Source organism: Diabrotica virgifera, chromosome 3 (assembly GCF_917563875.1).
Source record: "Diabrotica virgifera virgifera chromosome 3, PGI_DIABVI_V3a".
Classification (NCBI taxonomy): domain Eukaryota; kingdom Metazoa; phylum Arthropoda; class Insecta; order Coleoptera; family Chrysomelidae; genus Diabrotica; species Diabrotica virgifera.
In genome coordinates this window covers 96,835,254-96,861,637 of record NC_065445.1, presented here as the reverse complement: position 1 = coordinate 96,861,637, position 26,384 = coordinate 96,835,254, and the positions used below count along the sequence as shown (strand labels likewise).

At 32.2% G+C, this 26,384-nt stretch overlaps 1 protein-coding gene across 1 annotated transcript in view; it reads right to left on the bottom strand.

The window, feature by feature from the left end:
- Positions 1 to 25,790, bottom strand: part of LOC126881963 (alpha-tocopherol transfer protein-like) — a 38,229-nt gene extending 12,439 nt beyond the window's left edge. The window contains exons 1-3 of the mRNA XM_050646710.1: positions 25,491 to 25,790; positions 10,754 to 10,910; positions 1,225 to 1,477 (exon numbers count right to left, since the gene is read on the bottom strand). Of these exons, the coding sequence (XP_050502667.1) occupies positions 1,225 to 1,477; positions 10,754 to 10,910; positions 25,491 to 25,611 (531 nt within the window). The 5' untranslated portion in view covers positions 25,612 to 25,790. The remainder of the gene's footprint in view (positions 1 to 1,224; positions 1,478 to 10,753; positions 10,911 to 25,490) is intronic.
- Between the last annotated feature and the right edge of the window lie 594 nt (positions 25,791 to 26,384).

Sequence of the window (26,384 nt, the reverse complement as noted above, 5' to 3'; positions counted from 1 at the left end):
ATACTGTTTCTAAACCTTCTATTAATGATAATGTAGTCAATTTGATTTCTGACTGTCTTTCCCTCTTGATCAGCTGGAGATTTCCAGGTATATAGTCGTCTACATACCACATACATTATATTTATTTTAATACAGTGGAACCCCGATAGGTCGGCCCCCGATAACCCGGAAGTCCGGCTAACCCGGACCGATTTTCATCAGGCAAACATCTCAACAATAAAAATGTATGTAATATAATATTTGAGAGATAATGGGTATTTGTGTAATAATATGAACTATACGATAGTAAAATTGAATACGCACGGCGGCAGAGCGACGTTCATTGACTCGGATTTTCGGAAACAACAGGCCCCTGTTATTCCTTTATTTATTTCAAACTGTCTTAACATTGTTTAAAAAAGACTAAAAGACTATTTAAAAAATTCTTTTTCAAACAATGGTCTTAGTCTCCACTGTTCTTAAATAGCATAATATCGTTCCGATTGTGACCGTATTGTGCGTAGTACAGTCGTATTTCAATTATAACGGAGTTTATTTGTAAGTATACCGTATTTTATTCATTTTTACCATATTCTCCGGCTATCCCGGATTTTCGATAACCCGGATCGGCCGTGGTCCCGATTAATCCGAGTTATCGATGCTCCACTGTACTTTTGGAAAAATTAACTGAAGCCGTACTGATATAAGTATCGAGTGTAAAACTCCAACCTTTTTTTTTTTGATTAATGAACGCCAAATAGAATTTTTTGAGTATTTGGCTATTTTGAGTATTTTTTGGAGTATTTTTGGAAAAATCAAGTAATGTGTGTGTGTTTTTGTTTTATTAGCACTGGTTTTAGCAAGCAACTGGTCAGTAAATGAAAAATCAAGTAAAACCGTAAGAATATTAAAAACTCCAAAAAATTTTTGGAGTATTGAGTTCAAGATTTTTTCAAAAGTACTGAAAATAAATATAATGTATGTAGTATTTTTGAAAAGATAGTTGAACGACCTTGAAAATGAGGTATTACCCAACTCTAATTTCCATTAAAGATTTTGGGGGTTGTGTCCGCCACCGCGCTTGAGGGTCGATGTAATTTAGTTAAAAACTGGTCTACAAAATGTCTCCCTCACAAATAAATTTAACGTATTTTTGCATATTTTTAGATTTTCTATAGGGACCAAATTATAGATTGTGATGCCTTTTCAAATTGACACACTGTATATCAAATAATAATACTATACCTGTAAATAGTAGATGAACTTTTTTATAAGCATGGGATTCACTTTAAGAAAGTGTGCAAGACTAGAGTTTTGCATGTCGAAAACTAACTGGAAACCGCATGGAGGACCATTCTCATGTGTAAATAAAGCCAAAACAACATCCATTAATTTCAACATTCCCAATGGAGTAAAACTATTTAAATTAGTATCCATAAGTTTTGATATTACTACTTTTTCTCCTCCAAGTGCTTGCTTAGGAAGGACTGAAAATACACTAAAATAGAAAACATTAGCTATGTATATAATTAGCTGACCCAAATAAAATAGTCCACATTATAATAATATACAGTGAGGATTTTTGAGTTGGAATAAATTCATTATCTCGAGAATGGGCGAATCTAGAGAGAAATCCTGAGACAGGTCGATTTTTATTTTTAAATTATGACTTTTTGGCATATATCTCATAATAGTGACGTCATCCATCTGGGCGTGATGACGTAATCGATGATTTTTTTAAATGAGAGTAGGGGTTGTGTGATAGCTCATTTGAAAGGTTATTTAATTCTCTATTCAGTAATATAAACGTTAACATAATTCTTTATACAGGGTGTCAAGAAAAATGAATTTTGAATTAAATTAATTGAGACAAAAAGAAGAATGTCTGTAATTCACTTAATTCAAAATACATTTTAGTGCTATCAGAAAACAGAAAGAAATGTTGATTTCACAAATAAACATTGCTTTTCGCTTAAATTCAATGTTAAAGCTGCCACCCACCTGTCTCTAAGCAGTTTGAACATTGAATTTAAGCGAAAAGCAATGTTTATTTGTGAAATAAATATTTTTACCTGTTTTCTGACAGCAGTAAAATATATTTGGAAATAAATAAATTGCTTTTATTCTTCTTTTTGTGTCAAATAATTTAATACCAACAAATATTTTTGGCCTCCACGCATAAATAATTTGATTATTGTTTATATTAGTGAATGGGGAATTGAACAGTCTTTCAAATGAGCTATCACACTCTCATTTAAAAAAATCATCGATTACATGATCACGCCCAGATGGATGACGTCACTTGTATGATATATATGCCAAATAGTCCTAATTTAAAAATAAAAATCGACCTATCTCAGGATTTTTTTCCAAATTCAGCCATTCTCGAGATAATGAATTTATTCCAACTCAAACGTCCTCACTGTATATTCAATGGAAAAAGTTTTTACAGAAGTTTAGTTACACGTCATTTTAAAGATTGTTGATTTTTATTACAAAAATATTTTCTATGGTAAAAATGGTAAAAAACCGCTAAACGCGGTATAGTCCTGTCGCCAGGGGGGGTACAACGGCCTCCTTAATTCAGATGGACTTACCCAAGTTTTTTTTTATATATTCTGACCCGTAGAATACGAATTTTTTGGGTAACAGTTGATCCGGATGTCGATAAGATTGTTATAGACAAAGAACTTGAGGAATTACATAACAGCGATTTCTCGCAAAACAAATCTTTTTGTATTTTTTGGGTCATTCTAGGCATTCTAGTCATTTTAAGCAAAAAATATTTCTACAAGTTTTTTCGTAGAATGCACAGTTTTCGAGATAACCGCGGTTGAACTTTCAAAAAATCTAAAAATTGCAATTTTTGAACCCGAATAACTTTTGATTAAAAAATAAAGTAGAAATTCTGCTTGCCGCATTTGAAAGTTTAAGTCAAATTATATCGGTTTTGATTATTTGCATTGCTAAAAATTAATTTTTTTATTGGTTAACAAAGCTATAAACACATAGTGTTTCCCGTGCCTAATACATGCGTTTTAACGCATGCTACGTAGAAATTGCCTCGCTTGCACTTGTAGTTACTCTACCTACTCGTTCGATTTTAAATGAGAAATCATTGAAAACATCACTCGCGCACTAAGTTTTTATAGCTTTGTTTAACAATAAAATAATAAATTTTTAGCAATGCAAATAATCAATACCGATATAATTTGACTTAAACTTTCAAATACGGTAAGCAGAATTGCTACTTTATTTTTTAATCAAAAGTTATTCGAGTTCAAAAATTGCACATTTTCGATTTTTTGAAAGTTCAACCGCGGTTATCTCGAAAACTATGCATCCTACGAAAAAACTTGTCAGAGCATTTTTTGCCTAGAATGACCCAAAAAATACAAAAAGATGTTTTGTTTTGCAAGAAATCACTGTTATGTAATTCCTCAAGTTCTTTGTCTATAACAATGTTATCGACATCCGGATCAACTGTTACCCAAAAAATTCGTATTCTGCGGGTCAAAATATATAAAAAAAACTTGGGAAAGTCCATCTGAATTAAGGAGGCCGTTGTACCCCCCTGGCGACAGGACTAGTAAAAATAAGTGGCACATACAATATTCCAGCTAAAAAAGAACTGATTTGAATATTAAGTGGCGCAAAAATAGTTTTATTTATAGTTTTATAGTAAACTATAGTTTTATTTTGAAATATTTTTTCATATTTGCTAAATTGAGGTTAAAGGCACCACAAAAAAAGTACCTTTGATAAAGATTGCTGTTTCATATTGAGGCTCTTTTGTGGTGCGCTTTTCCTACTTTAAATTTAGCAAATATGGAAAAATCTTTCAAAATAAAACTATAATTTTATTTTCCATCAAAATAAAAATACATTTTTGCGCCACTTACCTATTCATATCAGCTCTTTTGTAGCTGGAATATTGTGTGCGCCACTCATTTTTACGGAGTTTGGCGGTTTTTTAATCTTGTATCAGGAAGTTTTTTATAAATTAAGGGCCGGTTGTTCGAACGCTAATCAACAATGATCACTATCAAATATTTAATTACTGTCACCAACTGTCAATGTCAACTTTTATTGGGTTGCTGAAAACATAATTCATTATAATTATGAGATTAGTTAATCAATTAACATAACAATTATTAACATAATTGATTAAGTAATTTTATAATTGTATCAATAATTATGATTTCAGCAACCCAATCCAAGTTGACATTGACAGTTGGTGACAGTAATTCATTGTTGATTAGCGTTCGAACAACTGGCCCTTAATGTATGAACTTGAATGTAATATTTCTCGATTACACGTTAAGCGTTATAAACCATTATCGCCGAAATGGTCTAGTGGTTACAATGCTAAATGGTGATCGGGCAATGTGAGTTCATATCCCAGCCATTCCAATATTTTTTTGTGTCCATCGAATAAATACTAGACTTTTCTATTCAGAATAGTTTGAAAAAGTGTATTAGTATGTCTGGCAAAAGAACTCGGATTGCTTGGTCACAAGTGTAGCGTCGTAACCAATAGACCATTTAGGCGATAATGGTTAAGTGGATTATAATTTTGGAGCTCGATAATTTCTACACAGCTTTAAATTTAAATTAAATTAAATTAAATTGTTTATTATAATTTTTTGACCACTCAGATCGAAATCTACCCTCCTATTTGGCGTCTACATTATTAGGGGAAATGTAAAAAGGTCGATTCTCACTATACCTCCCGTTTACTTTCCATACCCATTCCATACACCTCCCATTAAAATTCGATTCTCACTATACGTTCCGTTTACTTCCCATACCCGTTCCATACACCTCCCATTATTTTAACTACCATTCCCAGTAGACGTGGTATTTACTTTCCGTCGCTGTTTAAATATTGTATTTTGTTCCAGTTTGGTAACATTTTATACAGTGACGTGGGAGGGAGTGGAAATGACATAAACGATGCTTTTGTATTTACTAAATGGGACCACTTGATTTGACACTATGGTAAAGCAATATAGCGACGGGCAGGTTTTTATATGTTATATATGGAATATATTATGTTATTAATTAATTATTAAACTTATTAATTATATAATATATTTATATCATCCCCAAATTGTTTCCACACTTCACGGTTTTGTGCTGATTGTTGCCAGTTTTTACTAATCCGCCTGATATCACCTGTCCATCGTGTAGGCGGCCTTCCTCTACTGTATTTATCTTCTCTTGGTCTCCACTCCATCAGCTTTCGTGTCCATCTTGAATCTTTCAGCCTGGCGACGCGACGTGTCCTGCCCAGTTCCATTTGAGCCTAATATATTTATATAATATAATATAATTTTATACTTATATACTTTTATATACTTTATATTTATATAAAACAGAATATACTATCAAAGAGTAGTTCCGCCATACTGCTTTCCGCTTTTTGTCTGTGAAACCGATCCCATCTAGTTCACCGCATGTCATATCCACTCTCTCCCATATCACTGCATTTATACTCAGTTTTTGACAGCAATACGCGTATTTTTTTCCGGTCTGATAAAACGTGGACTGAAGAAAATTTAATATTATATTGCATTGAAACAATGATCTTCTTCTTCTTCCTTCTCTTTATAAGCAATTCTGCTTATTCATTGGCGGATTGATGGCGGATACCTCTATGGAAGGTTGTTTATCCATCTTTTGTGCGGTCGGCCGATACTTTTTCTACCGATTGGTGATTTATCTCTTGTTATTTTGACCACACGTGTCTCCCCCATTCTGGTTATGCGGTTATTCCATCCTTTAGTGTCCATCCGTTTATACACTGTACGTTACATTGTCTTATAAAATATTCACTCCTCTTTCGATCTCTCAGCGTATTTCCTGTAATAATTGTCACTACTCTCATCTCTGCCGTTTCCAGTAGTCTTTGTGTTGTGGCTGTATCGGGTCTTGTTTCTGATGCATATTTATGGCATTATTGATCTTACACTGGCTTTATAAATTCTTGACTTCATCTCAGTGTTAATATGTCGGTTTCGTAATATAGTGTTATTAAGGCATCCTGCCATTCTATTTGCTTTTTGTACTTGATTTCTCACTTCTTTGTCCAGGTCTCCGTGACTTGACAATGTAATTCCATGGTATTTTACTTCAATACCCGTGTTGAGCTGCCCCCGCCCCCCACTTGCAAAAATTAAAAAACAAATAGCCCTGATTTATGAGCTACTTATGAGCTTTCATATTCCGCAAACTAAAAATTTTGAGCTCGTTCCACTGAGCAGGAATTTAATACTTTAGTGGGGAGGCTGAGTCAGCCCCCCCACCCCACTACTTAAAAATAGTAATATTGAATCGCTTTTTGCGCCAGAATTACGAGCTATTTATGAGCTCTTGAAATTCTATAGTTTCGATTTTTGAGCTCATCCCCTTCACCCCCAAACAACCCTTTAATTGATTTAACTTAAGAGAAAAATGCTGAGAAAACTTAAAATATATCGTATTGCGGATATAATTCCTATAGCTTATATACTCTAAGAATAAACTATTAAATCACGTGCATTTCGATTATTGAGCTACAACCCCTTCGCAAGAAAACCACCCGATCTTCCCGGCTTAAGAGAAAGTTGTACTTAAAATGCATTAAATTAATTATTTGGCGACTACATATCATTTAATAATTTATAAGCTCCCAAACTACGCGCATTTAGATCAGTAAATTGCAATTTATTTTGTATAGTACAGTCACTGAAGGTAAAAATCAACGATTAGCTTCAATTTCAGTGAACCTTCATCGATTTTCACTAAAATTGGTCAGTGGTTGTAGGATACCTCAAGAAACAAAGGTGACATGGTACCACCTTGCGCCTTTACCGTGAGGGTGGATAACGCCCCTTCTCGGGGGTGAAAATTATTTTATAAAAAATAACTACACAAATCAATAAAAGAACAAATTAAAAGCAAAATTTATTATATAAAGTTATTAAAATAAGTCAATACTTTTTAAAATATTAAAGATCAAAGATTTTAATTATTCGTGAAAAAAATGCATGTTTTTAAAGCGGTTTTTCGTAAATCACTGAAAAAACTGTGAGTTTTTTACAAAAAAGTTAATAGTAGTTTAATTCGTATAGCTTATATTCTAAGAATAAACTCTTCAATCACGCGCCTTTCGGTTATAGAGCTACAACCCCTTCGAAATAAAACCATCCCATATTCCCGGCTTAAGAGAGAGTTGTACTTAATATAATTTAAATTAATTATTTGGCGACTACATACCGTTTAATAATTTATGAGCTCGGAAAATATACGCATCTCAATTATTCAATTGCCATTTTCTTTCTATAGTGCAGTCACTGAAAATAAAAATCAACTATGACCTTCGATTTCGGTAAATCTCCATTCATTTTCACGAATTGACAATAATAACTTGCGGTTTTAGCCTGGGGTATATGTCACCCCTTCTCGGGGGTGAAAATTACTTTATTAAAAATAACCCCACAAATCGAGGGAGGGACAAATTTTAAGCAAAATTTGTTATTTAATGTTATTAAAATAAATCAATACTTTTTGAGTTATTAAAGATCAAATATTTTAATTTTTGTGAAAGAAAATGCATGCTTTAAAGCGATTTTTCATAAATAACTCAAAAACTGTAAGTTTTTGTTAAAAAGTTTTCATTACTAAAATTGAAGCTAATAAAAAAATATAATAAATTGCTTACTTGAAAAACCCTTTAATGTTAATTTTAAGTAAGTTATTGGTAATTAAATGTATATTTTTTTCTGCGACTGTTCAAATCTAAGGATTCAAGCTTAAATAACGGGAAAGAGCCCATTTATAACACTTAGGTACTAAATACTTGTCAAAGTACTTAGAAATACCTATCAAAAATGAGCTCCAGAAAAAGTTGATAGCATCAAAATAATTTACACTTATAAAGTATATTACAAACTGTAATATAAAACTATATTACATTTAATCTTTCAAATACTTTATTTTTTTAGATCATATTTAAAATAATAACTCCAACAATACTCGATTGACGTAAAAAATGATAGATAAATGGTTTTTCAGTGATTTACGAAAAACCGCTTCAAAACATGCACTTTTTTCACGAATAATTAAAATCTTTGATCTTTAATAACTTAAAAAGTATTGACTTATTTTAATGACTTTATATAATAAATTTTGCCTATAATTTGTTCTTTTATAGATTTGTGCAGTTATTTTTTATAAAATAATTTTCACCCCCGAGAAGGGACGGTATCCACCCTCAGGGTAAAGGCGCAAGGTATCCTCTAACCACTGACCAAGTTTCGTGAAAATCGATGAAGGTTCACCGAAATTGAAGGTAATCGTTGATTTTTAAATTCAGTGACTGCACTATACAAAATAAATTGCAATTTACTGATTTAAATGCGCGTAATTTGGGAGCTTATAAATTATTAAATGATATGTAGTCGCCAAATAATTAATTTAATGCATTTTAAGTTCAACTTTCTCTTAAGCTGGGAAGATAGGGTGGTTTTCTTGCGAAGGGGTTGTAGCTCAATAATCGAAATACACGTGATTTAATAGTTTATTCTTAGAGTATATAAGCTATAGGAATTATATCCGCAACACGATATATTTTAAGTTTTCTCAGCATTTTTCTCTTAAGTTAAATCAATTTAAGGGTTGTTTGGGGAATGAAGGCGATGAGCTCAAAAATCGAAACTATATAATTTTAAGAGCTCATAAATAGCTCGTAATTCTGCCGCAAAAACCGATTCAATATTCGTATTTTTAAGTAGTGGGGGGGGCTGAGTCCCCCCCCCCCCACTAAAGTATTAAATTCCTGCTCAGTGGAACGAACCCAAAATTTTTAGTTTGCGGAATATGAAAGCTCATTAATAGCTCATAAATCAGGGCTATTTGTTTTTTAATTTTTGCAAGTGGGGGGGGCAGCTCAACACGGGTTACTTCAATACTGATACCATCAATTTCTATTTAACATCTGATTGGTTCTTTACTGATTACTATTGTTTTAGTTTTCTGAGAGAACTAAAATGATGAAAACTAAAACAATACTTATCAGTAAAGTACCAATCAGTATTAAGCAAGTAATGGAAATAAAATACCTTGAAACTACATTGTCAAGCTACTGAGACCTGGACAAAGAAGTGAGAAATCAAGTACAAAATGCAACTAGACTGGTAAGGTGTCTTAATAACACTATATGGCGAAACCGACATATTAACACTGCGATGAAGTCAATAATTTATAAAGCCAGTGTACAACCAATAATGACATATTGCATCAGAAACAAGACCCTATTGGGACCGTGCAAGTTCGGCAAAGCGACCTCTATTTCTACGCTCTGTACTTTTATTCGCACTTTTAATTATATTGGCCAATTATATTAGTCCTGGTTGCTGAATAATTGTCAAGACCATAGTCCAAAAAAATAATAAGAAGAAAAAATAAGATGCAGGTTATGTTTAGCAAACGTAAACAATTGTATGTAGTAAATAAAATTAGTTATTAAAATGCAGTACTGCAAGCAAAATGCAATTAATTAAATTTACCTTTATATAATAATTGCATATCATATCAATATTGTGGAGCAATATCTAATTTTTCTGCGTCAATGACAGAAGGTATGAAATATACGTCCATTTGACAATTTCAATTGACAATATGAATTATTTAAGATAGTTGCAATATTTCTACGCGACTCGCGCACGGTCGTTTCTCGTTTCCCTTTCCAAGTACTTGCACACCGCGAATACAGCCACAACACAAAGACTACTGAAAAGAAGACTACTAGAGATGAGAGTACTGAGAAGAATTACAGGAAATATGATGAGAGATCGAAAGAGGAGTAAAGATATTAGAAGAAAATGTAACGTACAATGTATAAACAAATGGACATTAAATAGAAGAAAAAAGAACAACCACATAGCAGAATAGAGGGACAGGTGTGGTCAAAATAACAAGAAATAAATCACCAATTGGTAGAAGAAGTATCGGCCGACCAAACAAACCTACCCTACCCGACAAGTCACACCTAGTCGCAGAAAAAAATACGTGACTGAACCGCGAGGTATACTACATTCGCTCTCGCGAGATTTTTTTTGACACTGACGTTAGTAATTCCTTTTTTGAAAAATTCAGTTGTCAGAAGTGACTGGAAATTACTACAAAACCAACGCACCTGCTCATATCCAATATTATTAATAGTAAACAGACATAAAAATAACATAAACCTTACGCCACTCCATATTTATTTAAACCATTATAATGTATTGATAGCAAATGAGAAAATTATTTATTGTACAAAATAAAAATATTTTGTAGAAATAAACTTCACAAAATTTTATGAGATTAGTAGACACTCCCGCTATTTCTAATAATTCTTCTTTTTTTAATGAAAGATTAAGTTGATTTGAGTTGATTTTAGCAGTTAATAGTGTGAGGTAGGAATTTTTGTGTTGTACGTTTCCTATTCCGAATGTCTCAAAAAAAATCTCGCGAGAGCGAATGTAGTATAATAGCAATATTCACACTATCCATAGGGTATCCGAGACGTCGCCGAAAAATTCGTGGCCGATACTGAACGCAAGGCTTCGGGAATGGTAGGTACATGTAACGGAAAGTGGGCATATACTATATGATTTGTATTTAATAATATTTTATGGAAACGGAATGCCATGCGTATTGAAAGTAAACGGGAGGTATAGTGAGAATCGACCTTCTTGGGAAAGTCGCATAAAATTACGCTTTTACAATGCAAGCTTTATCTACTTACTAAGTATGGGTAGCCAATTTAAATACATCATCGTGAAGTGTACGGTTTCCTAAAAAGTCCGAACATAGAGTTTTCATCGTAAAATAAGACTCTATCACATTCTTTGCCATTTCGTTACTGTAATTAGAGCTATGGAGGAAAATAGCGAGTTGTAATTCTGTAAAAGAAAAACCAATATATTAAAAAGATAGATACAAGAGTAGTTGTAAGACTGTTAAATTTTGTACACACTTAATTGAATCAAGGAAGTGAAAAAAGAGTATGTCAAAGTGTGTAAAATAGTTATTTTCCTAACTAGTGCGGAAAGTGATACTTTCACGCACGAGACTGCCGTTGACCCGAACGACGCGATAGCGGAGTTCGGGCAAGCAGTCGAGTGCGAGAAAGACACTTTCCGCATGAGTTAGGAACAATATTTTTTCTAGGGCCGTACGTTTGAAAAAAAGCCACAAAAAATAGAGTCATATCAATTTTTATTTAGAAGTGAAAATACACAAAATAATTCTTTGACAAGGTTGTTAAAACCAAACCTTCAATATAATGGGTTACCACGACGACGATATTGGTTTTCATGACGACGATTCAAAACCATTGTAATTGTCTACTGATATGACTTTTAAATATTATGCCAAAATAATTTTATTTCATCGAATTATCAGTAGTAATTGCACAAGAGCTCTGAAATTATTGAATTTTTCCCGAGTGACACTTTGACAGTTTTAATTCAAAGTGTCACGAGAGCAAAAATTCTATATTAATTTCAGAGGTCGAGTGCAATTTGTTGCGATTATTTCATGAATAAAACTGTTCAAAACCAAAATTTTATTGTAATTTATTTATGTAAGTACCATTAAACACACAGTTTTTATAAATATTTGACGATTGAAAGTCATCAGTTTTATAATTTTTAAAACATTAATTGTCATTAATGTCACTGAATGTATTTTTTCGTAGCAACGAAGGGCATCTGACGTAATATACTTAACGACGGGAGATTATCAAAAATTATCGATTTAATTCACATTTCTGTAGCTTTCTATTGGTCAGAATCTCCTATGAATGAAATAATCGCGCTAATTTCATTAAAACATGATCACAATAAGATAAATCGTCGCCCTAAAGTGTTAACCTGATAACTCCGTTTTACCAAATTTTACAGGAGAGGCAAAAAACGATTTCGCAGCGTGTACTTGTCAGATCAAGTTTTACTATATAAATGCATGGCTGTCAAGGACTTAGCTGCGTTTACGCGGGAAAATCAAAGCAATCGGAGTTAGCTGGTATACAAATCATACAATATTTTAGGTTTTAGATAAAAAATGTAACTTGACTGTTTAACTAATCGATAGACTAAATTAATACTATTATGAATAAGTTAAAAACTCATTTTGCCTAAAATGTGGACTTAGCAGGTTTTAAGGCGACGAAATTTGAAATAAATGACTAAATAATATCTAAATATTAGTTTATTGCATGTATTATAATATATTATAATGCCATATTACAAGGTATTTTACTTTCCCGCACGCCGTGCGGGAAAGTGCAACTTTCGGAAACGAAATGCGTGCGTGAAAGTGGCTCTTTTAGCACGGCCGTAGAAAAAGTATTTTATCTACTCTATGTCATATTATGTGTAAGTTTTTAGTTTGTGAAAACTGTCATTATAGATAGCAGTGCGTGAAGTGTTTAAAGTGTGCGTGAAGTAACAATGTATTTTAAATGGGACTTACTTTTTCGCACTGTTTTTGACACCCTTTCATATAATCAAATATCCTTAACTTTCGCGTTGTCATGGTGATGACGTAATGAGCAATAAATTACTACAAAAGTTTTCACATTTTTGTGGTTTGAAAGAAGTTAGAATTTTTAAATGTCAAAGTTCTAAAAATTGTTGAATAGAAATGAATTCCAGTGACGAAGAGTTACAGTTTTTTTATTTGTTTATGGTAGAGCAGATAAAATATTTTATCTACTCTATGTCATATTAGGTATAAATTTTTAGTTTGTGAAAACTGCCATTATAGATAGCAGTGCGTGAAGGGTTTAAAGTGTGCGTGAAGTAACAATGTATTTTAAATGGGACTTCAATGTATTTTTAGAATTTACTTTTTCGCACACTTTCAATGGGTTTTGTGGCACACTTTCATATAATCAAATATCCTTAACTTTCGCGTTGTCATGGTGATGACAATATGAGCAATGAATTACAACAAAATTTTTGACAGTTTTGTGGTTTGAAAGTAGTTAGGATTTTTAAATGTCAAATTTCTAAAAATTGTAGAATAGAAATGAATTCCAGTGACGAAAAGTTACAGTTTTTTTATTTGTTCATCATAGATAAAATATTGTATGAAACTGTGCGTGAAGTACTTTTTGCGAACTTACGCGATGTATAGCACTCGCTCCGTTGTCGCTCGTGCTCTAAACATCGCGTGCGTTCGCAAAAAGCATACTTCACAAACTGTTTCATAAATAACTATTTTTCCTTAGCTAAGCGCTTTCGAGCTAAGGCTATACAGGCGAATCCTAAGGATATCATGGACGGAAAAGATAACCAACGACACCGTAGGTATACTACTATGAAGAATTAGGAAAGAAGGAGAAGTGATATTTACAATTAAAAAGAGAAAGTTAAAATATCTCGGACACATGATGAGGAACGGCACTAAATAGAGATTACTGAAAATAATCCTGCAAGGCAACAGTGGCGGATCTAGACATTTGCCTTGGGAGGGTAAATTTGCCTTAGGGGGAACTTTTAATGAAACACCAACCAAAAGATATAAAAAATATAAACCCAAACTACATAAAAGACTTATACAGTGCGTCCATAAAGTAACTCATAAATTCATTATTTCGTAAACCGGCGACTTTAAGGAAAAATCCCGAAACAGGTCAATTTTTATTTTTAATTTCCGGTTTTTTGGTATATATGTATATCATACTAGTGACGTCATCAATCTGGATGTGATGACGTAATCGATGATTTTTTTAAATAAGAATAGGGGTCATGTGATAGCTCATTTGAAAGGGTATTCAATTCTCTATTCCCTAATATAAACATTAACATATTTATTTATACAGGGTGTTCAAAAAAACATTTTTTTAATTAAAATAATTGAGACAAACTGAAGTATCTATGTAATTTATTTAATTCAAAATGCGTTTTACTACTGTCAGAAAACAGAAAAAAAATTTTATTTGACAAATAAACATTGATTTTTGCTTAAACGAAATGTTCAAACTGGCAAGAGGCAGGTGGGTGGCAGCTTTAACATTGAATTTAAGCGAAAAAAAAATATTTATTTGTCAAATAAACATTTTTTTACCGTTTTCTGACAACATTTAAACGTATTTTGAATTAGATAAATTACATACATTCTTCTTTTTGTCTCAATTATGTTAATTAAAAAAATGTTTTTTTTGAACACCTTGTATAATTGTATAAATAATTATGTTAATGTTTATACTAAGGAATAGAGAATTGAATACCCTTTCAAATGAGCTATCACATGACCCCTATTCTCATTTAAAAAAATCATCGATTACGTCATCACGCCCAGATGGATGACGTCACTAGTATGATGTATATGCCAGAAAATCGGAAATTAATAGTAAAAATCGACCTGTTTCGGGATTTTTCCTTTAAGTCGCCGGTTTACGAAATAATGACTTTATGCGTTACTTTATGGACGCACTGTATCAAGTTATATGCATTAAATTCCCTTAATTTTCCTAAATAACGTGTTTATTTGGTTGAATTTGTCTGTCTGTGGTTTAAGTTTCATGTCAGCTAATATATTTTTATGTTTCAACCAGTCTTTTCTGTAATTTTGGACTTTGCTGCGGGGGAAATTTCCCATTTTAGCTCCCTGTAGATTCGCCACTGCAGGGAAAAGTATTCAGAAAGCAAGGTATATGGAGAAGAAGAATATCAGGGTTAAAGAACCTGATAAACTTGTTCTCGACATCAACAACTAATTAATCTACTTAAAGCATCAGTTAATAAAATAATTATAGCCAGAATGATCGCCAATATTCGAAACGAATAGGCACCAAAAGAAGAAGAAAAAGCGCTTTCGACAAAATTTTGATTATCGGAGCTAATGGTCAGTAGAAGGTAAAAAAGTACTACTACCTACTTAATATAATCAGGTATGAGTATGCACACAAACAAACACACGAAGTCAAACAATATTTATTTTAAAGCAATTTAATAACAAATACATAACAATTAAATAAAACAATAAAGTATTTAACAAACAAATTGAAAATCGAATATCTCGGCGAGCTCTAATTTTTCTTTTAAGCATACCCCACAAATACTCTATAGGGTTAAGCTCGGGTGAGCAAGCAGGCTACTCCAAACAAGGGATACCTTCTGCTTTAATGATGTCTCTAGTCACTCTAATGATATGTGGAGGTCCATTATCATGCATAAAAATTAAATTTTCTCCTGTTGCACCTCTCCAGAGTCTAACTACAGGTTATGAACATCCCTGTGAGCAGTTAAAGTTTATTGGATGAAAATTATCCCATTATTATTATTCCAAAATTATCCCAAATTATCCCATATCCCAAAGTTTTTTAACGGATCACAATTCCTCTCCAGAACATTACACTTCCCCTTGTATATTTGTGAACAGATCTGACAGTTTTCGTTCTTGCCTGTCTTCCTCGACCTCTAAGTATAAGATTTCGTGGGTCATCTGATTTAACACAGATCCTGACTTTTCTGAAAATAGCACATTTCAATTCCCAATGTTCCAGTTTTGGTGGTAAAGACACCAATTTAGGCGATCAATCTTGTGCTGCCTGGATATCTCGGGAACCCATAACTGTCTCCTGCTGTATACTTCTTGACATGAACTCTTCTTCTTATCGTTTTAACTGAAACAGTTACACTTGTAGCTTCCAAAAACTGCCTTTGGAGCTGAAGGTGAGAAATGGGTAGGTGTCTTCCAGCTGATTGGACAATTAAACGATCCTGGAGAGCCGTTATTACTTTTTGGCGACTTTCCCTTGCTTTATTTTTGAGCTTCCTAGTTCCTGTTACCTAGCATAGGTTTGGGACAGAACGCCATATATTACGCCTAGCTCTACAGCTATGTCCCTCTGAGAACATTACTTGCTCCACAAGACCAATAATATTTCCCCATTGTAAGTTCTATAACCCCACATGAGGCATATTTTCATTTTTGGGCACAAAAGTTAGTTTATTTATTTCCGTTCAATTTGCAACTCAAGCAAATATCCTATACCGTACTATCTGATTGTCTTATCGATTTGTTTATTTTCAATAAAAACCCTTATTCTTCACAACAATAACAAGTTTTTTCAAAAGAAATAAATATTGACAAATTGAAGAGTCTCAGATGCAGAATTCACCATTATAATAAAAATTAAAATGGTAAATAGTTATTTAAATCTGAGACTTTTCGTGTTGAAAGTTCTTTCTGGCATATCCTTAGTCTGCGACTTTTACAATTGGAAAACGGAATGTGATTGCAAGGAATCCTTTTTGTTTTCTATATTCGTCGTCTGCGGTCTTATACATTGTAAAAGTCGCAGATTAAGGATGTATCAGAAAGAACTTTCAACACGAAAAGTCTCAGATTTTAACTATTTACCATTTTAATTTTATTATAATGATGAATTCTGCATCTGAGACTCTTCAATTTGTTAAGAGATGTCACTGGATCGCGCCCCAATGGGAATTTGAATGATCTTTTAAATTCCCCTTAAATTGATGGTTGAGCTGTTTTTCGATTCAGAGGAGTGCACGCTAGCGCTGTTGATAAAGCCTGAAATGGTGGAAATAGCTGTCCAGCGATTGTGCATCCCTCTGAATCAAAAACAAGCAAAACCATCTTTCACTTTTCTATCTTTACTCAGATTTGAGTACTAGGAAGTTCCTCTACTGTTCTTTTCCTAGACGAATGAAAACGGAATATGATTGCAAGGAATCCTTTTTGTTTTCTATATTCGTTGTCTGCGGTCTTATAAATTGTAAAAGTCGCAGATTAAGGATGTATCAGAAAGAACTTTCAACACGAAAAGTCTCAGATTTAAATATCTATTTACCATTTTAATTTTATTATAATGGCGAATTCTGCATCTGAGACTCTTCAATTTGTTAAGAGATGTCGCTGGATCGCGTCCCAATGGGAATTTGAATGATCTTTCAAATTCCCCTTAAATTGATGGTTGAGCTGTTTTTCGATTCAGATGAGTGCACGCTAGCGCTGTTGATAAATCCTGAAATGGTGAAAACAGCTGTCCAGCGATTGTGCATCCCTCTGAATCAAAATCAAGCAAAACCATATTTTACTTAAATAAATATTGCTTTGAAATAGATGGTAATTCCATATAAGTTTGGGTATGTGTAGTTGTCCTCCGTACAAACCCCAAACAGAAAAAACAGGAAAAAAGGCCACACAAACGTTAAAAACACATTAAAACTGTTTTCAAAAAGCTCTTCAGTCATGATGGTTGGGTGATATGCCCACGCCATGAAAATAGTTTTAACGTGTTTGTAATGTTTGTGTGGCTGTTTTTTCCTGTTTTTCCTATTTTTTGTGTTTGGGGGTTGTATGAAGGACAACTATAGTGCATACGCAACATGATTATATTATATTGTAATGCAGCTAGATATTGTTAAGATGCTCATGCACATGACCTTAAGTATTACTTTTTTATCTTCTATTTTCCGTTAGCTCGGATGATGAAAATTTTGTTGAAAGCGCTTAGTTAAGCAAATGAATACCTTTTACACTAAAATAAAATTACAGAAATAATACAAATACAAATACAAATACAAATAAATCAAATTACAAAAATAATATTATTTAAAAATGAATAACCATTTTCAATATCGTTGCAAAGCGAAAATACACCCGCATCATATTCTAGTCCAATCAGAGAATACACCAGCATCGTATTCTAGTCCAATCAGAGAGTACAGCAAGCACCTCTACCGGTTTCGAAACTTATTAGTCTCTCATCAGGAGACACATATGCTGCTCTCTCTGATCCAACCAAAACAAACCCCGTCGTGCAGTCACGGATTGCAACGAAAGAAATGGCATAGATGCCTTGGCGGCAACTGCTAGCAAAAGACTAAGTTTTCAATCTAATGGCATGTAAAACAACATAATGTTACTCTACATCCCACCAACTAAAAACAATGGGAACCTTCTCTGGTTACACCTCCGAGGCTTCTACAATTTGCAAGCCATAATGAATGCTGAGACTAAGGAAGATGAGGGAATTTTACAATTTATAATTCACTTCCCATCTGCTCAGAGCGGTAATGTTCCAACTAGAATGGTTCCCTTCGTACACAATCAGAGTAAACATGCCGCTAGAGCATGTATGCCATATCTTTCGTTGCAATCCGTGACTGCACGCCGGGGTTTGTTTTGGTTGGATCAGAGAGAGCAGCATATGTGCCTCCTGATGAGAGACTAATAAGTTTCGAAACCGGTAGAGATGCTTGCTGCACTCTCTGATTGGACTACAATACGATGCGGGTGTATTTTAGTTTTGCAACGAAATTGAAAATGGTTATTCATTTTTGATTTACATGTTTACTCTGATTGGAGTACGAAGGGAACCATTCTCGTTGGAACTTTACCGCGCTGAGCAGATGGGACGTGAATTATAAATTGTAAAATTCCCTCATCTTCCCCAGTCTCAGCATCCGTTATGGCTTGCAAATTGTAGAAGCCTCGGAGGTGTAACCAGAGAAGGTTCCCATTGTTTTCAGTCTGGTGGGATGTAGAGTAACATTATGTTGTTTTACCTGCCATTAGATTGAAAAGTTAGTCTAATATTATTATTTAGTCCATTCACCAAAGGTAAAATTTGCCAAACCTCTAAATTTTAAAGAACCGCTTGGATTGACATGAAATTTGGCATTCACATAGCTAACATCTCAAAGAAAAAAGTGATATTGTGCCAATGTGTGCTTTTGCCCTGGGGTTCACCCCAGCTCGAGGTGAAACAATATACGTTCGAAATAAGTCCGGAAATGGACAAACTGACGAATTCTAAGCAACTTTTGATCTAAATCGGTTTTCCACTAAGCTAATACTTTTCCAGCTATTTGCGAGTGAATATGTTCATTTTTCAACAAAAAACCTTTTTAAAAAAGTTTTTAGACGCTCTTTTGCAAATAACTCAAAAAGTAAGTATTTGATCGAAAAAAAATAAAAGCAAAAATATAGATTATAAAAAAATTTAAAAAGTAGTGTATGTATGAGATCTCTAGGCCTATTAGAAGCAGAGTTGCAGCTAATGAAAAATGGGTTCATATTCGTCTAATTCCAAATCGAATATTTCAACGTGAAATAACCAAAAAAATGAAGCAATTTCTGCAAAAAAAATTTATTACAACTTTTAAAATGTTTTAAAAAAATCTTTATTTCTATTTTTAAATAAGTTTCTAGCATCAAAAGTAAGCAAGTTACGCTTAAAATAAATGTAATCCCTTTTTTATAAAAAAATCGCGAAAATCACCCCCAAATTAGCATCCCAAATGAAATTAATCGTTACCGCTCCACAAGTTGCTTTACTCGTGTATGTATTGTTTATATGCTTTGTAAGTTTCATCAGTACAAAGTGCTTATTTTTGAAAGGGCTTTAGTTGAAAGGACTTAAACGAGTCACAAATCACGAGTGTACTTATGAAATTTTGAACAGCCATATCTTAACCAATTTTTGTCTTACAGAAAAACAGAAAAAAATCCAAAATATTCAGAAAAGCAAAGCCTACATTTTTTTACTCTTCGAGATTTTTGGAATCACTAATAATTTTTAAGTTATTTTGAAGAAAAAGCATTTTTTTCAAACTTAAACATTAAAAAACTTTACTACCATTTTTTTCAAAAATAAGCACTTTGAACCAATAAAACTTACAGATCATATAGGTATACAGGGTGTTTCATTAATAATTGTCCATATAGTAACTGGAGAAATCTTAGCACAAAATACGAAGATTAAAGAAGAAGAAGAATCTAAAACACTTAAATAAAGTGTGGTTACTTACTGAGTTACAGGGTGTCTTATCTAAAAATTTAAAAACTATTTTTGCTCTGCATTTTAAAACGATTCGACGTAACCTTTTCATACTTGGCAGGAAGTATAGGTACTGTACAAACTACTAAATTATGTTAAATAATCGTTTATGGCTATTACCAGAGGCGTACGACGGGGGAAAGTGAATGGTTGACCCTTTCCAAATTCTACGCCACTGGCGGAATTACTATTTTAGTTCAATTTTTGGATTCTCTAATACTTTCTATGAAAATAATATACTCTTCATTCGTAACGATAAAGTCATAAATTCATTAGTTTTCGAGATCTTTGAAATTATGTGTCACTTAATTTTTAATTTCAAATATCTCGAAAACTAATCATCTTATCGTTACGAATGAAGAGTATATTATTTACATAAAAAGTATTGCAAAATCAAAAAATTACACTAAAATAGCAATTTCGCCAGTGGCGTAGAATTTGGATAGGGTCAACCAGCCACTATCCCCTGTCGTACGCCTCTGGTAGTAGCTAGAAAAGTTTATTTATCTTAATTTAGTAGGGTGTACAGTACCTACACTTTCTGCCAAGTATGATAAGGATTCGTTAAATAGTTTTAAAATACTGGGTACAAATAATTTTTCAATTTTAATCATATGAATCATATAAATTAATCAAAATAATTGTGCCATTATATGTGCCATAATTCAAATATCTCGAAAACTAATGACTTTATCGTTACCAATGAAGAGCATATTATTTACGTAGAAAGTATTGGAGAATCTAAAAATGGCACTAAAATAGTAATTTCTCCAGTGGCGTAGAATTTGAGAAGGGTCAACCATTCACGATCCCCTGTCATACGGATCTGGTAGTAGCTAGAAACGTTTGTTTATCATAAATTAGTAGGGTGTCTAGTATTCACATTTTCTGCCAAGTATGAAAAGGATACGTCGAATAGTTTTAAAATTCTGAGCAAAAATAATTTTTAATATTTTAGATAAAACACCCTGCAACTCAGTAAGGAACCACATTTTTATTTAAGTGTTTTAGGTTAGATCTTCGTATTTTGTGCTAAGGTTTCTCCAGTTACTATATGGACAATTATTAATAAAACACCCTGTATAAAATATAAGTAAACAAACTTGTGAAACGGTAACGAATAATTTAATTTGAGGTGCAAATTAGAGCGAGGCCCTATCAGTGCGTTGTGCTGCGTTGCGTTGCGACCTCGCAACCGAACAACGCATGGGGACGACACCCCATCAGTGCGTTGCGCTGCGTCGCGTCGATCAGTTGGGATGTTTTAACAGATCGACGGACAAGGGTGTTTTTCGATGGCAGTGTCATCGCAAGGCAGGTGTGGAATACTAAGAAGAAGAAAAAAATAAACAAACAAGTATCTTACATAAATTTATATCGGACAATGTCAGTTTGACACTTATAGTAAAGATAGTTAGTTATCTTTGTTTCACACTCTTAAATAGAAAGAGAAACAATGTAGGCTGTAGCAGCTTTGGTAAATAAATATGTATTTTTTATTTGGCAACATCGCTGTCCTGCCAAACTTGACGGTAGCGAAAAAACTAATACCTATATAAGGAAAAATTTGCTGAATTTTTTTGCCGTTAAGTTTGTAGCGGTGGGTTATGATGTCATTAAATCTATGACGTACATTTAATAGGACTTTTCATTCAGTCATTTGTTTCGAGCTTCCGTCATGTGTCACATAATATTAATATATCTACATCATACGTTATTGGTATCTATCAATGATACAAACCAAAGACGTATGACGTAGCTATATTAATATTATGTGACACATGACAGAAGCTCGAAACCAATGACAATCGATGAAAAGCCCTACTGTTTGACTTCTAGTTTATATTATAAAAATTTGTATATACAGGGTGATTTATTAGTGGGCTAAAGCTCTGTAGATCAATACATGTATTATCCGTACAATAAAAATTGTAGCCAACTTTGAGCTTCATATTACAAAATTAGTTAGAATATTACAGGGTGTCCGATAACATAGTGACAGACCAAACTTATTTTTTTTTTAATGGAACACCCTGTATTTTATTTTATATTCGAAATCTTCTTAACTTGTTCATTACAAAGATATAAAGATTTGGTATGTTATACAGAGTATCTATTAAAAAAGGTAAAACCAATGTTATATGAAAATCGTAACAAGTTCAACTCCCTGAATAAATAAAAATAAGCACAACGGCAATGGTTTCTTGATGCCAAATTTTTTTATTTATTGTCAAAATTTCCATAAATAAATGATATTGCTAATTTTCTTTATATTGAATACAGGGTGAGTCAAAATTCAAGTAAATTATTTTCTCAGTAATTTTAAATAGAACACCCTGTATTTTATATCACTATCGAAAAGTACCATTACCGTACTTTAATTTGTATGCAACATTCCCTATGCCTAAATGTATTAGTTTTCGAGATATTTTCATTTTTTCATGGACCAGTAGCGTGGCCACCCAGATTACCAGAATTTAATAAACTGGACCGATTTTTTGGGGTTAATTTAAAAATGAAGGTTATAAAATGCCTCCAACAACAAGAGAGGAGATAAAAAATAGAATACAAAGTGTATTTGAAGTGTTAATTTACAAATGCTTCGTAGTGTAAGTAACTCATTCAACGGCCGTTTTTAGGCATGCATAAATGTGTTAGGAGCAGTGTTGCCAATCGGCGGAGAATTATCCGATTTGCGTACCTTTTTGAGAGTTGTCGTATCTTCTTCGTATCTTTAAATAAATCGGATATTGGCGGATATTTTTCAGTGTATTTACCATCGACTAAAACTTTCTCATCCATATATTCCCAACACCAACAACACATTAATTTTGTTTGGTTCCACCCAAATTTTTATAAATAGCCTACTGGATGAATGTTAGTGACATCCGATACTTTTCATCTTTTGACAAAAGGGACATGTGCCGATTCTTTTGTTTAGAATTTAAATGCACAAGTGCATCCACTTAAGGCATACTAATCCAATTCAAATTTCAAAAACCGTCTGCCCTCCGATGTTATTTATGAGTTTTTAGTTTTTAGTCTTTAAACTTATGAAAGCTAATTCACGCACGATTTAGTTTTATTTTCATTTTATGTAGTGCAGTGCTTAAGTAAACGTTTCCAGATTTCTCGGACATGAGATGTAGTTAAATCTAGTTCTTTTTTGTAAAGTTCTATTAAATCTAATATCTTAAACAAAACCATTTCATCAAAACATGTTATACTTACCTAATTATATTTATGATTTTTTTTGAGGAATGTAATGGTACTATGCAGAAAAGAACTTTCCGGCACAGAAACGTCACTTTTCTGCACATTACTGTCAGTTATGCTGTGAGAAAATATTATGTTTGTTGACATAAACTTGTGCAGAAAAATGCATTTGGAATAGTGGTTGTGGAGAAATCTACTTATTTGAAACTAGTAATATCTAGATATCTACTAATTAACTCAAAAATCCTTCAAATTTTTTGCCTATAAAAATTATTTAGTCGGGCATTAACGTTGAACGCACCACGGGTACTATGGATAATAACTTTGATACCTTAATAACTACAAGACTGTCAAATACATCTCTATTTTTTAGTTGTAATAAATCTTCAGTTGTTAAAAGAGCGTAGGCGCAAAATTTCGGACCAATAATCTTTAAACGTATTTATTTTTTTCGAATCCTGAGAAAACTAATAAATATTTTTGAAAAATTTGAACGCAGAATAAAAGATTACATTATTACCGAGGGCTGAAAGTTCCTTAGAATAAACACAATGTTTCTTTTGAATGAGATATTTGAAATTCAAAATCACACTTAATATTCTCTTTTCCTTTTACCCCTGTAACATATTAAAATAAAAATTATAGAAATCTTCAGGGACTTTTGGCCCTCGGTAATCGTGTAATCTTTCATTCTGCGTTTAAATTTTTAAATAATACTTATTAGCTTTCTCAGGACTCGAAAAAATAATGCATTTTAAAAGCATTGACCAGAAATTTTGCGACTATGCTATTAATGTAGCTGTAGTTTATTTTGTATTGATTTTTGTATTGATATTTATTTAGAATTTAACACTTACGATAATACAAAATACGAATAATATAATAATAGTAAGTAAATAGTATTTACATACATGAATTAGGCAACAATCAGCTAGGATACGAGATTTTCATCTATAAACGAAAATTTTTAAACTGTGAAATAGAGAATCCAGTAGATTAAAGGGCCGGTTGTTCGAACGCTAATCAGAAATGGAATCAACTGATCATTACCAAATATTTAATTACTGTCAATGTCAACTTTGATTGGATTGCTGAAAACATAATTTATTACCATTATGAGATTAATTGATTAATTAATCAATTATGTTAATAATTGTTACGTTAATTGATAATTAATAATTAATTTATCAATCAATTATGTTAATTATCATAATGATAATTGATTACAATCAACTGATTGGCGTACGAACAACGGATTTTGTTATTTGATGGTTGTTAAGGGGACTAAAAGAATAACATTGGCAACATTGATTTTAATAACAGAATAATTTTTGACCTAGCGTACCTTTTCCTGACAAATCGGATATTTTTCGAGCGATCATCGGATAATCTAGAGAAATGCGATTGGCAACACTGGTTAGGAGGTCATTTTAAAAAACTTATGTAATTGAATATTAAAAATATTTTATTAAACGGAGCTTTTTTTAACTGATAAATTATTTTTCGTTCTTTATTTGTTACATTCTTACATTTATATACAAAAGTAGTTTTTAACTGTTTTCACAAAATTTCACAATATTTTGTGAAAACAATTGTTGTTGTGTTTTCACAAAAGTAGTTTTTATTCGTTTCAAAAATGTTGCAGTATGTTGTGGTTGTGTTTTTTTTTTGTAAAATTTATTACTAGATAATAAATTATATATTTTTTTATTTGCTACATTGTTACATTTATTACCAGATTGATAATAATCAGTAATCGTAAATTGTCAGTTTTAGCGTTGATTGAATATACGGTTTTAGACAATTCAGTCATGGTTTACTTAAAATTTGGAAAGATTTAGACCCGTAATTAATAAATAATTTACTCTGAAAAATAAGAGAGAGAATGTTATATAAAAATTAAAGTACGCTAATAGTACTTTTCGATAGTGATATAAAATATATAAAATCCATTTAAAATTCCTGAGACAATAATGTACTTGCGTTTTAACTCACCCTGTATTCAATATAAAGAAAATTAGCAATATCATTCATTTATGAAAATTTTGAAAATAAATAAAAAAATATGGCATCAATAATCCATTGCTTGTGTGCTTATTTTTATTTATACAGTGAGTTGAAATTGTTACGATTTTCATATAAAAATTGGTTATAACTTTGTAAATATCATGTATAACATAACAAACCTTTATGTTTTTGTAATGGAGAAGTTAAGAAGATGTAGAATATAAAATAAAATAGGTACTTCTATTTAAAAAAAATAAGTTTGGTCTGCCACTATGTTATCGATGTTACCCTGTAACATTCTAATTAATTTTGAAATATGAAGCTCAAAGTTGGCTAAAATTTTTGTTATTAACTTGTATTGCTATCTATTACTATAACGGATTTAAGGAGCTTTACCCCACTAATCAATCACCCTGTATATACTGCAAACATGTACCTGTGGCTTTTGGTAAGTGTGGTTGCTTCTTCATCCATTCTTCCAAAGCTAAAACATCTTGTTTTTTCAGTTTATTATCGTTCTGATAAACTTCTTCTACACTAATTTCTTTAAACGTCATTATAGGTCTAAAAATGCAACACTACGTCTTCAATATTCTATTAAATATCAATTATTGGTATTATCAAACGACAATATATTTGATTCCAAAATCACAGTGTAAAATCGTTATATTGTAATAAATATTTTACTTAAAAACGAAGTTGGTTAGATAACGAGAATCTATGACAAGATTAATGAGCCCTTAACAAATACAAAGCCACTTATGATTATTTAAAATGTCTACATGTCTGATAATGTTCGATAAGACACTTGCATAATAATTTTAATTTATTTCCAAAATTAATGCCTAAGAGACAATTAATTATTAGACCAGGGAAGATCTGTGAAAAAACGTCTATTTTTGGATGTGAGAGGTGGCATTCGGATTTTTGCAGATAAAGTTAGGGAACAACTTCAATAATAATAATTGACTTATACTCCTTCTCAAATATGCCCGAAACATTAATAAAAAAATTTAAATATTGAAAAATTTCGAAAAACATCGATTTTTTCTATTTCCTTTGCTTATAGCTTTAAAGCGATTCGTTTTGTTGAAATAAAATAAAGATAATTGAATTTTGTATGATATACGACTGGTTAAAAATGTATAGAATTATTACCATTTCTGCAAAATAGCAATAAATACAAAATAAGGGGGCAAAATAGGCCTGTTTTTATTCGATGTTTTTCAACCATTTTGGTGGCACTTAGAACCTTCGTAATTCGCTTAGAATATTATTAGGTACCTATAATATAATTAAACCGTCCACCAAATTTGATTAAAATCGACCT